Raw genomic sequence first — 14,752 nt, 5'->3', positions numbered from 1 at the left:
GGTCAGGGGCACCTGGGTGGCTCAGTTGGTTGAGCACCTGACTTCGGCTCAGGTCATGATCTCTGAGTTCATGAGTTCAAGCCCCGTGTCAGGCTCTGTGCTGACAGTTCAGAGCCTGGAGCCTGCTTGGATTCTGTGTCTCCCTCTCTCTCTACCCCTACCCCGCTCATGTTCTGTTTCTCTCTCTCTCTCTGTCTCTCAAAAATGAATAAACGTTAAAACAAATTTTAATATTATTTGGGTCATAAAAATTGATTTTGTGCATAATCGTTCATAGAAATATTTTCACCAATGTGAATGGAGAAGAACCAATTATGTGTGAGACACTTTTCTAGGCAAAGTATGGAACATTTTTAAGATGAGTGACATTTTGCACCTGCTTTTGAGTTGAAAACAGTCTAACTTCTGGGTAAACAGAAAGATTTCAGACAAAATCCAGGGAAGGTCAGTGACAAGGAGGTGAAGTCACCCACTCCATGGAGTGATATTTGATCCTTTGAAATTACATTTCAGACTTATTTTATGTTGGCTTTTACACCAGAATAAGCATGACTTTTAAGCAAGAAATATGTGACATAAAAAGGGTGGGAAGTCCCAAACGGGCATTTGAATCTTGTTTGTGTATATGTCATCACGTTTTATGTGTTTGAGAAGTGTCCATTTCCACAGCTTGATTTCAGTAACTAACACAGAACACACTTCTGTAAAAGGTTGAGCAGATGGAATTCAGTCTGGAGCTGAAATAACTTGTCCCGTGCAGTGGTCCCCGACATAATGTGAACTGAGATAGTGGGATTTTCATTGTGCTTCACTAATTGCGAATGTCTTCCAGGCATGCCTTTCAAACCCTTGGGGGAAAGGCATGCTGCAGGTATGAATCACCATCCTGATGAACTAGTAATATTGAAAACCACTACCTTGTGTAAAACCCAGCGCAGTTATTGAGCAAACAGAACCATCTTTCTAGGTCATTACATAAATAGCTTCAAAACAGATGATTTTCAAGAGTCCTTTCTTCTCGATGCAAAGCAGGTCAAATTACCCAAATATTTGGTAACTTTTTATGGTACCTAGTATGCACCAATAACTTCTTCTGACCCTTTGTCTCCATGAGCAATCTACTGGAATGCAATTTCCCTCCTTAATATTGCAGGGATTTTCAGGTACCTATACGTCACCATTTTAAAACTTACTTTTATATTAAGAGGGTAAAGATTTGTGGTTTAAAAATGAAATAGAAGCTATGCCAGAGGTGCAAAAGGCATTTGGCATGTGTTTTCCTTATAAATAAAAGGATAAATTGTGCCAACCCAAAAAAATAAATATGTTTATCTTCCAGGTTTTCTAATAGTGAATTGGTTAAATAAAATGTTTTATTTACAGAAATAGAAAGACCATTCACTGACATTTTCAAATACTTCCAGCTAAATTAACAGATTCAGTGACTTTCGTATCAAGCCACAAACTCTTATTATTATTATTTTTAGTTCACCAAGGAGTTTGAGATATTAGGGTTGCCTACCATGTGGACAAAAAACCTGCTTACCTTCTCTCTTGGGTAATAAACTGATTAGGAATTCTGATAAATTAACTTAAGGATATTTAATCCTGTTCCACTCATCTCATCCTCACAGAAAATGATTTTCCCCCTTCATTAATGTTATGCCTTAAAAGAATCTTACTGAATTTCAGATATACAACTAATATCTGCAGACAGAAATAAAGGTCATTTTTAGAAGAAACCAGTCTCAAATGAAACACAGCCTTCTACGTGGTCACGTACACATTACATGCTCTTTACCCATAGTGAGAAGGTGGGTCATTCCTCATTTCTTATTTATTCCCTGGCACAATCAGACCACACAATGAAACCATGTGAGATGCTTCAGAGCTCCTGTCAGGACACGAAACCCAAGACAACAAGCAGCACAAGAATGATTTTCAACAGGCAAACTCCGACAAAGTCTGGATTTGATTTGGTTTTATGTTAAGGGAAGCAGATTTGCTCTGGTTTTTAATAGTTCATAAGAAACAGAAATCACAATGTGTTGATTCAGCATCCACCTACAAAGAGTCCAAAAAAGCCAAAGTTCTCCCCACTCACCCTCTTGTTCCACCAACATTTTGAAGATAAAGGGCATAAATAGAAATGAAAAAGAGTGAGAAGGAACACAGATATGATTTAAATAATTTAAAATCCTTATTAAACATCACTGAGATTGCATTTGATCCATCAGGCTGACTTTTAGTTCTCACACTAAGACCTTGCAAAGAAACTGGACATGCATGGTTTTGCCTTCCAGGGTTGACCTAGAGCTATAAGGGTGAGGTGTATATGAATGTGGGTGTGCTTTAAGTCCATTTTATAAACACTGACACAGCACAATTCTTATTGGTAATAGTCTCTTGAGTCCAATCATGCAGAATAACAGGCATGTGCAAGTTAGGTCTTGTTGCGAGATAGACATGGCAAAGTGAACAGTTTAATGCTAGACAAGGGTTGGGAGTTTTTTTTTAGAATATACTGGCCATTGGTCCCACATAATCAAAAGTTAGATATACAGGAGTCCACTTACAAACAGAGGCCTTCCGTTTCCGCTTGACTGACCAAGGAAATGGGTCAAAATGAACCATTTCAGACAAAGAACTGTCTAAGTGCCAAAAGAAGTCACAAAATCTTATATTTCACATGGAAAATAACTAATATAACTATTTACACTGTAACTTGTTTGTTGTTTTTACAGAAAGGAGTATTCCTGCTTGGTTTAATTTTACCTGTAGAAAATGTAGGACTCACAAGTAAAATGTTGGGGGAGGTTGTGGGCAGGGAGAGGGGTCCCTCTTCAGACCCAAAGTGATTGGGATCAAAGATTATGGGGACAATATTATTCCTTTCTCTGAGCTTTAGAAGATAAATTTTTCAGCAAAGCTATCTGACAACATTCTTTACAGAGCATAATGCTTTTAAGATTTAGATTGTCATATGTTAAGAGAATTAAAAAGAAGTAGACTTTGTAGAATTTAGATTTTGCATGAATATTTAAAATTTAGAAGTCAGTTTTGCTTATTTTTCCCTTAGCAGGTCATTAAAGGACTGATGTATTCTTACCTATTCCACTTATTCCCTTTGTCAAGGCTTATTTTATGATTTACCAGTCAGCTGCTATCAGTATCCTTATATATCATTTTCTGATAATGGTAACGGGTTGAAAAGAAAAAACCCAAAAAACTATTACCTCCTCAGCCCTCAATTAAATAGCTTACTCCAATTGGAGGGAATTGGCCAGGTCCTGGTCCACCCCTAGTATACATTCTTACAAAGCTCCGTCATCAGATTCTTGAAGATGCAAGATTATTAGCAGTTCTTATTTCACAAGAATAAATTTGGTTGTAAGGCCAATGCATCTCTTTTTTAAAAATGAACACACTGACTGAAAAATGAATCTATCAAAGTGGTATGGTTTTGCCACTCTCTCCCAACAATTTAATTCCTCCTGCACGTGGGTATCCAGCTCTCCCTCTAACAAAATCCTACAAAATATTTCATTAAGGGTCACTGCGAAACCATCAGCCCTATAGGAAGGGACAGAAGGTTAGGCCTCTCAGACTGCCAACCTCATATCCAAAATGAACCCCAACCACAGACAGGACTTTCACTTCTCCCAGGAATATAGTCCAGCGGACTTGACACTTCCTTGTCTGAAAAGCAAGAAAGTCCTTTGGAATTAACAGGTGACTACACAGGAAACATTTTTGTTTTTGTTTTTGTTTTTGCTTTTAAAGAAAATAATGCAGAACATAATACATTCTGAAAATTTGATAATAACAGAATCACCTCCCGAAGTTATTATAATAAAGTAGACCCAAGATGGTGAATGTTGAGCTTTTGAAATGAAAATTCTCTTTATTCTCCTATGACCTATCTTGTTTTGATAACCTAGTAAAACTAATCTTATAAGCACTCAAGAAGCCAAACTCTTAGCTGTGTTTGCACAGATATTTCAATCGGAGGGATTTGTTCCATTTTTTCTTGTCCATAAGGAATATCTGGTAAAGGTGATCAGCTCCCAAGAGCCATATAACAAGAAAGATCAAACTAGCGGAGTTTAGGGAAGGCAATACCAAGGGAGTATTAGCCTGATTCTTGTTTGGTTTAATTTGAGTAAAAAAAAAAAAAATCACTTCTGCACACCCAAGAGATCATCCAACTGTCATGAACTTCTAAGATGCTGGCTGGAGATTTCCTTCTGTCTTTTGATGCCATTTTGTGGCTAATGAGATTATGCTTGCGACAAACAGTTGCCTGTTCCCTGCACTTAATCACATGTGCTAGAAAGTCAGGCACAGAGAGGACACAGGTGCAACAAAAGAAAAATCCAGAAAAAGGGGGTAAGTAAAGAAGAAGGGATACAGAGAAGTTGTTTTTTTTTTTTTAAAGTGGGGAGTGGGAAGTGACAGAAGGAAAAGTGAGAGAGCCCATGTGAATGCGGAGGTATTTGTAAAATCAAGTTGTCTGCAATTTTAATCAAAAAGAATGGCAGCAAGAGAAAGAAGCTGGGCCACTTTTATTCCAGGGGACAAGCTGCACAGGCTGGGTTTTTTTCTCCCCATTTTAAACAAATGACCTGTTGTCATGAATCCTATTGTGAAGCAATCCCATTAATGGCAGCATTGCTCACATGGTGATGGTGGGGGTTGGCTCTATTGCTTGAAAGAGACAAAGCTTCCCCATTGTTGTATTTAAGGCAATTTTCAGAGCACTAGCATTCTTGTTTGCTCTATTTTTGAAGGGATTCCATTTGCCAGTCATATCCCACTCATCAACCATCCATTTCATGTGTTTCACTTCTTCTTCAGGTGAAATACCACCACACTGGTGAGCACCAAAATGGTCAGAGTGCAAATAACTGTGATGGGTACTTCACCAAAGTGAGTAAGAAGGGAAGCCTCCACCTGGTCCCTATTATTGCTAAGAAGTCACCCTGGTATCGCCTTGTATATAACCAAGATGTTTCACAGTGCCTTCTTAAGTGCTCGGGAAAGCACTTTCATTTGATTTGAGCTAAATTCAGGTGATTTTGCTAAACATTGACACATACGCTTCATGGCTTTTAAGACAAACTCATATTGCTAAAGCTATTTAGCAGCAGTAACTTATGGGAAGAGTTATTGCTGTCACATCAACTGCAGTACAAAACTCAGATTATCAGCCCTTCTTGAATTGTTCAAATTTATGAAAATAAATAAACATGGAACATCAGCCATATTAAGGAGTCAGGGAAACCCCTGAGGAATAGTAACGTCTGTGGAAATGTTTTCAAATGCTGACCTGAGGATCACCCCGTGTTTTGGGTTTGTTTGTTTTTAAGTTTAAGTAACTAACATTTCTTTTTTATTCCAGAAGAGGAAAGTAACATTTTTTTCTCAAAATAAAACCATGGCAGGGTATAAACCTGGGAAGTAGCACACTCATGGAAAACACACCCCACAATCTGAAAATAGTCTACGTAGGTTCATTTTCTGTTAAGTACATCATCCAGAGGCAATTCCACTTCGTTCCAGGGAGGGGTTCTTACCATCAGATATGGACACAATAACCCTGACTCACCACCTGCCACTCTCTGTCCAGATGTGACACATAATTTGTAAATGACAATGAGGTCTACTCTGTAAACTGTGGATGTCGGTGTCTCCAGATAATTATCTGGGTAATAATCTCTTTGAGGTGTTCCTCCACACTGAAATGCTACACTCTAGTCTCTCCTACAGGCTCAGTGTCAGAGAAAAGACCCCTTAACTTTTTACCCCACCTTCCTTCTAAAAGCCAAACCATTTAGTACCTGGAAACTGTTACCCCCTCCCACCCCCACACTGTACATAAGCATCACATATGTTCTTTCTACAAATTGGTATACAGGTGCCATTTAATCAGTTCAAATTTGGAAGCTACATCTTCAAGGGTCCGAGAGAGCTCACTCCCCCCATATTTTCCCCCTTTACATGTTTTCTTATAAGACATACAGCTTAATCAATTAACAAACTAAATAGCTTATATACTGGCAATATATTACAGATGGGTTTATGTCAGAGTAATAGATCACATGAAATGGACCATGTGGTACCCCAGTGCATGATGTCTTGGTAGAGCCCTGAGGACACTGACAGTAGCGTCTCTAAGTAAGTAGTGCTGTATGAATACAGACACATGCGGATCTGTATCTACATCCATCTGACTAGGCCAAAAGGAGCAGGTAGATGCAAGATAGAGACACACACATGCTGGATGGGGCCACTGCACACCTTGTCATGCCATTTGAAAGGGCAGTTACAGGTTGCTGGTTTTGCAGCCATTAAAATTACACTTTATGGAAAAGGCTTTTCTAATTGTATTTGAGTTGCTTTCTGTAGTAAGCATCATTGGAGGAAGACCAAAGCAAGAGCAACTAGAAGTTAAATATACATTTAGCTTAGCTGCAATACAGAACTCTGGAGAAGAAGCAGGCTGAAAGATTTGTTTCAATTTTAGGCTTGGATTCTCTCCCTTGCCATTTTCTTATAGTTGCGTGTCTGTGTTTGTGTGTGCGCGTGAGTGTCTGCGTGTGTGTGTGTTCCATCGCATCATCTCCTGAAGAATGCTGGGTTTCGCAGGCAGGCGGCTAGTCACCTGCAACAACCCAGGGGTCCTGCTGAGGCTTCCAGGCTGCTGTCAGTGTCAGATGCCAGGGTCTGGTCGGTGGACATGGAGGAGATGTCATTGACAGACGAAGATGGAGGGAGACTCTCACTGCTGTTCACTGCTGCACCTGTGCTAAGAAAATGAAGACCAACATGACTAAATCTGGAACTAGACTCATTGTCACTCAGGATGCAGGCAGGGGCAAATACAAGAGGTGATGTTTAGTCCATCGTTCATTTGACAAGCCTTCATAGCACAACTAATCCAGGGCTCTGTATTTGATGGTGAAAATCAAAATGTAACAACGTAAGTCCCTGGTCACAAGTTATTTACTTGGAACCCACCTGTAATGCTCTTAACAGAAAACAAAAACAAACAAAAATACCCCACTGAAAACCCCAGTCACCCCTTCCACGTCCAATATTGTAATATAATTGGCCTGCGTGAAGCCAGTGAATTTGCATTTTTTAAAGCTCCCATGATGCTGTGCTGTCAAAGGTTAAAGACCACTGTCCTATGGCAAAGGCAGATGAGGAAAACCTTTTAATATAATGATCTCAACCTGGATGTTTTTAATGTAGGGCTTTAAAAAAAAACACATGTAAGGGTCCAATCCCAAAAATATCGGCTGAGGTGAAACCCAAAACTCAGAATTACTTGGAAGACTACAGCTCTTGAAAAATAAAGGAATATTAAGTAAATTTGTCATAGTCATTAAAGTGATCTCAAATTTAAAATCCATACAGAAAAGCTAAGTGGGAATTTCAGTGAAAGTTACCATAGACATCATCATCATCATCAAAATACCACCATATACATACTACTACTAATAATAATAACAGAAGAAGCAGCAGCAGCAAAAGCATGCTTTTTGATTTTGTGTTTATGTTCCAGCAGGTTTGCTTACCTGGCAAACTACAAAACAAGGACTCTGAATTATTAAGTTAATTTGAAAAAAGTATTTTATTTATCTGCTATGTGGTGATATAAAAATTTTGAAACTCTGAGAAGAAGCGTGCTCATGATAATCACTCAGTAAATACTTGCTGAGTTATATCTTTGAGAACAACAAAGGAAAAATGAGCAAGAGGCACTGCAAAATATAATGAAACCATTGGAAACAGTTTACTTTTTTTTCTTTATATATTCTTTTTGTGTGTGTGAGAGAAAGAGAGCACATGAGCAGGGGAGAGGGGGACAAATGGAGAAAGAAAAAAAGATAGGGAGAGAGAGAGAGAGAGGGGGGGAGAGAGGGAGAATACCAAGCAGTCTCCATGCTAAGCAACAGACGCAGGGCTTGATCCCTCAACCCTGGGATCATGATCTGAGCCTAAATCAAAAGTCAGACGTTCAACTGACTGAGCCACCCAGGAGCCCCATGTATTCTTTATACTTAAGCAATATAGGTGGTAAAAACGCATCCTTTGTGAAATTGTTATTAAAAATATCTAGAGTTTAAATCATCTAATAAAATTAAAGATGAAGAATTCTCATTAAAAATGTTATCAGAGCAAATTTATCTGAGCAAGGTACATTTGGTGAAAAATAACAAATCCAAAATAAGGTATAATAGTGTTATCACAAAGATCTAATAGATCAGAAAAAAAATCAATGAAGAATATATATGACTCACCAAAAAAAAAAAAACCATCTGATTAAAAAATGGGCAGAGAACCTGAATAGACATTTTTCCAAAGAAAACATACAGATGACCAACAAACACATGAAAAGATGCTCAACATCAGTAATCATTAGGGAAATACAAATCAAAACTGCAAAGACATATCACCTCACACTTTGTGAGAACAACTAGGATAAAAAAGACAAGAAATAACAAGTGTTGATGAGAGTGCAGAGAAGAACTAACCCTCATGCACTATTTATGGGAATATGAACTGGTACAGTGGCTTTAGAAAAAAGTATGGATATTCCTCAAAAAAATAAAAAAATAGAAATAACATATAATCCAGTAATGCCACTACTGGATATCTACCCAAAGAAAACAACACTAATTTGAAAAGACACATGCACCTCTATGTTTATTGCAGTATTATTTACAATACCCAAGATATGGAAGCAACCTAAGTGTCCATCAGTAAACAAATGGATGAGAAAGATGTGGTGTATATATATATATATATATATACATATACATATATATGTATACATACAATGGAATTACACAGCCATTAAAAAGGATGAGATTGTGCCATTTGTGACAACATGGATGGACTTAGAGGGTATTATGTTAAGTGAAATAAGTCAAATTGAGAAAGACAAATATCATATGATTTCACATTATGTGGGATGTAAAAAGCAAAACAAGTGCACAAAGAAACAAAAAGCCAAATAAGACCTATAAACACAGAGAACAAACCGAAGGTTTCCAGAAGGGAGAGCAGTAGAAGGATCAGCAAATGGGTGAAGGGGAGTAGGAGATACAGCTTTCTAGTTATGAAATGAGTAAGTCACGGGAATAAAAGGCACAGCATTGGGAACAGACTCAATAGTATTGTAATAACATTGTAAGGTGACAGATGGATAACAACACTGTGGCGAGAAGAGCATGAAGTATAGAGAAGTTGAATCACTATATTGTACACCTGAAACTACTATAATATTGTGTGTCAACTATACTCAAAATTAAAAAATAAATTTTTTAAGTCTGTGAAGTGGTGAGGCTAACACAATGTCTTTGCTCTTGGGGTAAACATTTCTTCTCTATGAAAAAAATGTGATTAAGATGTGACATTTTCTGGGATGCCTGGGTGACCCAATCGGTTAAGTGTCTGACTTCAGCTCAGGTCCCGATCTCACGGTTTGTGAGTCCGAGTCCCACTTCGGGCTCTGTGCTGACAGCTCAGAGCTTGGAGCCTGCTTTGGATTCTCTGTCTCCTTCTCTTTCTGCCTCTCCCCCACTCATGCTCTCTCTCTCAAAAATAAACATTAAAAAAATTTTTTTAAAAAAGGTGACATGTGGAGAGGACACATACACATAAACTAAGAAAGATTATATGTATCTTATAAGTATTTAAAATTTTTATTTGTTGATTATAAACATATTTATACAAATTATGGGGGGTGTGAAACAATATAGAAAACATAACAATAGGCACTGATCCTCAAATAAATAATAACTGTTAAACTTTGGGTATATTTTCTTCTAGTGTTTTTGCTATGAAGTTTCTCTAATTGTGGTTATTTAATATATATTCTTTTGTATCCAGATATGTTTATATACAAAAAAGCTTATGCATTTTGCATGTTCTTTAAACTCTTAAAAGTATGAATACCTCTTAATCTTGAATGTCTCGAGACTTTTAAGGCTCTTGTTAATATCTACCTATAAATAATTAACTCTCATTATCAGAACAATGTGTAATGTAAAGTTCCCTGGCTTCAATTTATTCCAATTTTACTTAATTGCATCCTTTAGAGATATGATACAGAGCTACTCCATTTCTTCTCCTGACATATACTAGTAAATTTCATATACTAGCAGACAACTTTTGACTTCCTTACATAACTCAAATGCCCAGCTCTATCCTCCCCACTCCAGTCTGGATTAAATTATGCCAACACCAACACCCTCATGTGTTTTCATAAATGTTGGCCAATGATAATTTAACATCACTATGACTGACTTCTCAGAATCTTCAATTCTCCACATCCATATTAAAGGGTAGAGATTAAAACTGGACACACACCTCTAATAAAGTCTCAATCAACTGTGGGCTGACAGAGTGAATGGCTTTGTTCATAGTGTCCATTCATCTCCTGCGTGACATATCTCCTATACTACACACATAACTTTCAAATCATGATACTATCATTTAGATTTACTTTTAACTTAAAATATGAAATATTGCTCATATACCTTTTTTTAACAACTTTTTTGAGATGTAATTCACAAATTTAACTTGTACCATTCAATCATTTTTAGGATATTCACAAAATTGTGCAACTGTCACCACAATCAATTCTGTGATGTTTTCATCACCCCGACAGGAAACCCTGCACTCTGTTTCTTACTTACCCACCAGCCATAAGCAATGACTAACCCACTTTCTGTCTAGAAACCTGCCTATTCTGGACACATTTTGTAAATGGAATCATACAATATGTGAACTTTTGTGACTGGCTCCTTTCACATAGCATAGTGTTTTCAAGGTTCTTAATGCTGTAGCATGTAGCAAAACTTCATTCCTTTTTAATACTGAAATATATTCCATTGTATGGATATGTCACTTCTGTTTATTGATTATTTGAAGGGCATTTGATAGACATTTAGGTTGTTTCAATTTTGGGCTATTATGAATAATGTTGTATGAACATTCACGTGTAAGTTTTTATTTCTAACCCTGAAGAGTGGAGTTGATGGGTCATAGAATAACTCCATGTGTAACATTTGAGGAACTGAAGAACTTTTTCAAATTGGCTATACCAGTTTACATTCCTACCAGAGGTGTATGAGGGTCCCAATTTCTCCTTCTCCTCTCCAGTACTCCTCATTATCTTTTTTATTACAGCCATCTGGTGTATGTTAAATGGTATTTCATTGCATTGTGGTTTGATTTGTATTTGCTTAATGGCTAATGATGTTGGGTATCTTTACATGTGCTTGTTGGCCATTTCTATACCTTCTTTGGAGAAGTGTCTATTCAGATCCTATGGCCATTTTTTAACTGTTATTTTCTCTTTTTTTAATGAGTTATAAGAGTTCTTTATGTATTCAGGGTACAAAGTCTCTTACTATATAAGATTTGCAAATGTTTTCCTCCTTTTCTATGGATTATCTTTTAATTTTCTTGATGGTATCTTTTGAAGCACACGTGTTTTTAATTTTGATGAAGTTGAATTTACCTATTTTTCCTTTTGCAACTGTGCTTTTAGGGTCATACCTAAGAAACCATTTCCTAACCCAATATCATGAAGATTTACTCCTATGTTTTCTTATAAGAGCTTTATAATTTTCGTTTTTACACTTAAGTCTGTGATCTATTTTGAATTTATTCTTATATTCTATATGAGGTAAGAGTCCACCTTCAATCTCTTGCATATGGATATCTAGTAGTCCTATCACCATTTATTGAAAAGGTAGTTCTTTGTCCATGGAGTTGTCTTAAAATCCTTGCTACAAATCAATTGACCATAAATGTAAGGGTTTATTTCTGGATTCTCAATTTTATTTAATTGATCTATATGTATATCCTCAAGCAAATACCCCATTGTCATGAACACTGCAGTGTGTGATAAATTCTGAAATCAAGAAGTGTGAATCCTCCAACTTTGTTTTTTTTTCAAGATTGTTTTGGCTATTCTGTATCCCCTGTAATTCCATGTGAATTTTAAGAACAGCCTATTTCAGCAAAGAAAAAGGTAGCTGTGACTGTGATGAGTATATTTAATCTGTAGATCAATTTGGAGAGTAGTGTCATCTTAACAATATTAAATCTTCTAATCAGTGAATGAATGGAATGTCTTTCCGTTATTTAGGTATTTAATTTCTTTCAACAATGTTCTGCAGTTTTCAGAGTAAAAAATTTGCACTTCTTTTGTTAAATTTGTATTTTATTCTTTTTGATGTTATTGTAAATGGGATTGTTTTCTTCTCATTGTTAGTATATAGAAACACAAATGATTGAGTGAAGAAGTCTTGATGTCAATGGATTGGAGAACAAATGGTTCAAATGATGACATATACATCTCTTGAGTGTTATAATTAACCGAAATACCCAAGTTAATGAGGAAGATTTTTGTTATTGTGCTTTATTTAAATTATGACAAAATAACTAGTTTGAAAATTTTAAAATAAAGTTTTGGCATAATACAAATCAAAAAGTATTTAAAAGTATCTCTACATAATAGTCCTGGTCTTCTCTTGAGATAGGGTTTTTCTTCTCTCCTGGCTGGAGCTGGTTATATGGACATGTTTTGATTGTCACAGTTAAAGTTGAGTACTGATCAAACAAGGGTGAGATAGGACTTACCTGCGATGAGGCTCCCTTTTTTTTTAACGTCTATTTTTGAGAGAGAGACAGAGTGTGAGTGGGGGTGGGGCAGAGAGCGAGAGGGAGACACAGAATCCCAAGCAGGCTCCAGGCTCTGAGGTGTCAGCACAGAGCCCGATATGGGGCTTGAACTCACGAACCGCGAGATCATGACCTGAGCCAAAGTTGGACGCTTACCAACTGAGCCACCAGGTGCCCCGAGATTCCCTTTTAAGAACACAATTCGATGTTTACAAATAAACAGAAACCAACAACACTGTGGCAGCTAGAGAGATTATACAAAGAACATTGAAGAAATTCCCACAGAAACACAAACTGAATGAAGGTAGCAGAACTAAAAGGAGTGTTTAATAAACTTTTTATATAAAAGGAATCACACTGCAGATTATGCTTCTAAAATACACAGCACTCCTACTGTATCTATTTTAATAATCAGAATATTGTCAACACACTTGTGGAACATTCTAGGTCTTATGCCATGTGAGCCATCTCACTATCATCTATAGCTTTGCTACATGATTACCTCATGTTTGTTTCCCTTGCTTCTTTTTACTTCTTTCATCATACTTCTTCATTTCTCCTATCTTCCTCAATCTCTAGTGTTCAGTACAGAAAAGTACTCAGTTTAACAAAGCACCGAGTATCTTTTGTATGTACTCTTCTAGATAGGTTTTGTGAGAGAAAGCAAATTTCGCCTATGAAACTGGTGAAACTGCTAAACTATTTTTGACTAAGGGAAATAATTTTGTTGTAGTTGTCTTTCTTCTCACTTTGTTCATTAGCTGGCTATCTTCTATATATTGGAATGGCCTGACCTTTATTTTATCAATGTTGAATGCAAATTATATAGTTAGCATTCGATCACTCAAAGTTCAAACTCTTTATCAACTGTATTTCTATGGTTTCCTAGACTACTGTTCCTGATTTTTTTATAGCACAAATTCATTAAGAGAGGTCCTCTCTTCTAACGTTTCCTCTACAAAATTCCCATTACATCTGTTTATTGTATGAGACTGGGTCTTTTCTGTATAGCGCTATGATGAAACAATCGTGTGTACTGTCTAGCAGTGTGCTACAGCTGGCCTTTCGTGGCTTCTGAGAGCCAAGTATTAGCATTAGCATCTCTTTCCAACTCTGCCTTCATTGATGTCACATAGGTAGCTTGAAATTGGTCACAGTGAGAATAAGTACACCACAGAAATTGGTAAATGCTATTAATCAGTCCTTTTAAAAGAACAGATAGGGGGCGCCTGAGTGGCTCAGTTAAGCATCCGACTTTGGCTCAGTTCATGATCTCACAGTTCGTGAGTTCGAGCCCTGCATCAGGCTCTGTGCTGACAGCTTGGAGGCTGGAGCCTGCTTTGTATTCTGTGTCTCCCTATCTCTTTCTGCCCCTCCCCCACTCGCTCTCTCTCTCTCTCTCTCTCTCTCTCTCTGTGTCTCTCAAAAATAAATAAACGTTAAAAAATGTTTAAAAATAAAAAATAAAAATTAATTTTAATAAAGATGGTTGTTAAAAATCAACCAGTCCCCCACTATTACATGAAAAATCTTTGCTTCTATATGACTTCTATTGCACTATAATAAATACACTCTTGACTGCAGCTACTCTGGTTTTACTGAATGATCCTTTCAGGTCTCTTTTTGTGTAGGTAATAAATAAATTTTGTAACCATAAAACCAAACGCAAATGGAAGAGTCAAGAAATGGACCTTGGCTTCAAATTGTTAATTTACTGCCAGTTTGTGAAAATCTCTTACATGGAACTGAACTGACTTGAATTTGATTATAACATTCACCTGCCCAGGATGTCCTAGCAATGTGAAACATCCCTACCTTCTATATTTTTTTCAGAGAAACCCAATTGTTTTAAAAAGTTTGCTATGAATAAAGCATTGCAAATTTTTGTCAATAAAAATGCTATTAAAAGTAACAAAATAGTAGTAGGGCTGCAAATGAGGAAGAGCAACTACTTTCAATGCTACCTGACCAAAAAATAAGTTTTACGGAAAGAAGTTATGCTAATGGAAATTTCTCAAACTATAAGTTATGTAGTCACAAGATA

General features: G+C 36.8%; 1 protein-coding gene across 13 annotated transcripts in view; it reads right to left on the bottom strand.

Moving 5' to 3' along the window:
- Nucleotides 1–1,966: 1,966 nt before the first annotated feature.
- MAPK10 (mitogen-activated protein kinase 10) overlaps nt 1,967–14,752 on the bottom strand; it is a 310,137-nt gene continuing 297,351 nt past the window's right edge. For 12 of the 13 annotated variants that reach the window (XM_015067345.3, XM_053216135.1, XM_053216133.1 and 9 more), the window contains one exon: nt 1,967–6,803. In XM_015067345.3, the coding sequence (XP_014922831.1) occupies nt 6,661–6,803 (143 nt within the window). In that variant the 3' untranslated portion in view covers nt 1,967–6,660. Of the gene's footprint in view, nt 6,809–14,752 lie in introns of all 13 variants that reach the window. The other variant, XM_027060187.2, reaches the window with a different exon arrangement.

Source organism: Acinonyx jubatus, chromosome B1, assembly GCF_027475565.1.
Source record: "Acinonyx jubatus isolate Ajub_Pintada_27869175 chromosome B1, VMU_Ajub_asm_v1.0, whole genome shotgun sequence".
NCBI lineage: Eukaryota > Metazoa > Chordata > Mammalia > Carnivora > Felidae > Acinonyx > Acinonyx jubatus.
This window is presented reverse-complemented; position numbering and strand designations above follow the sequence as displayed.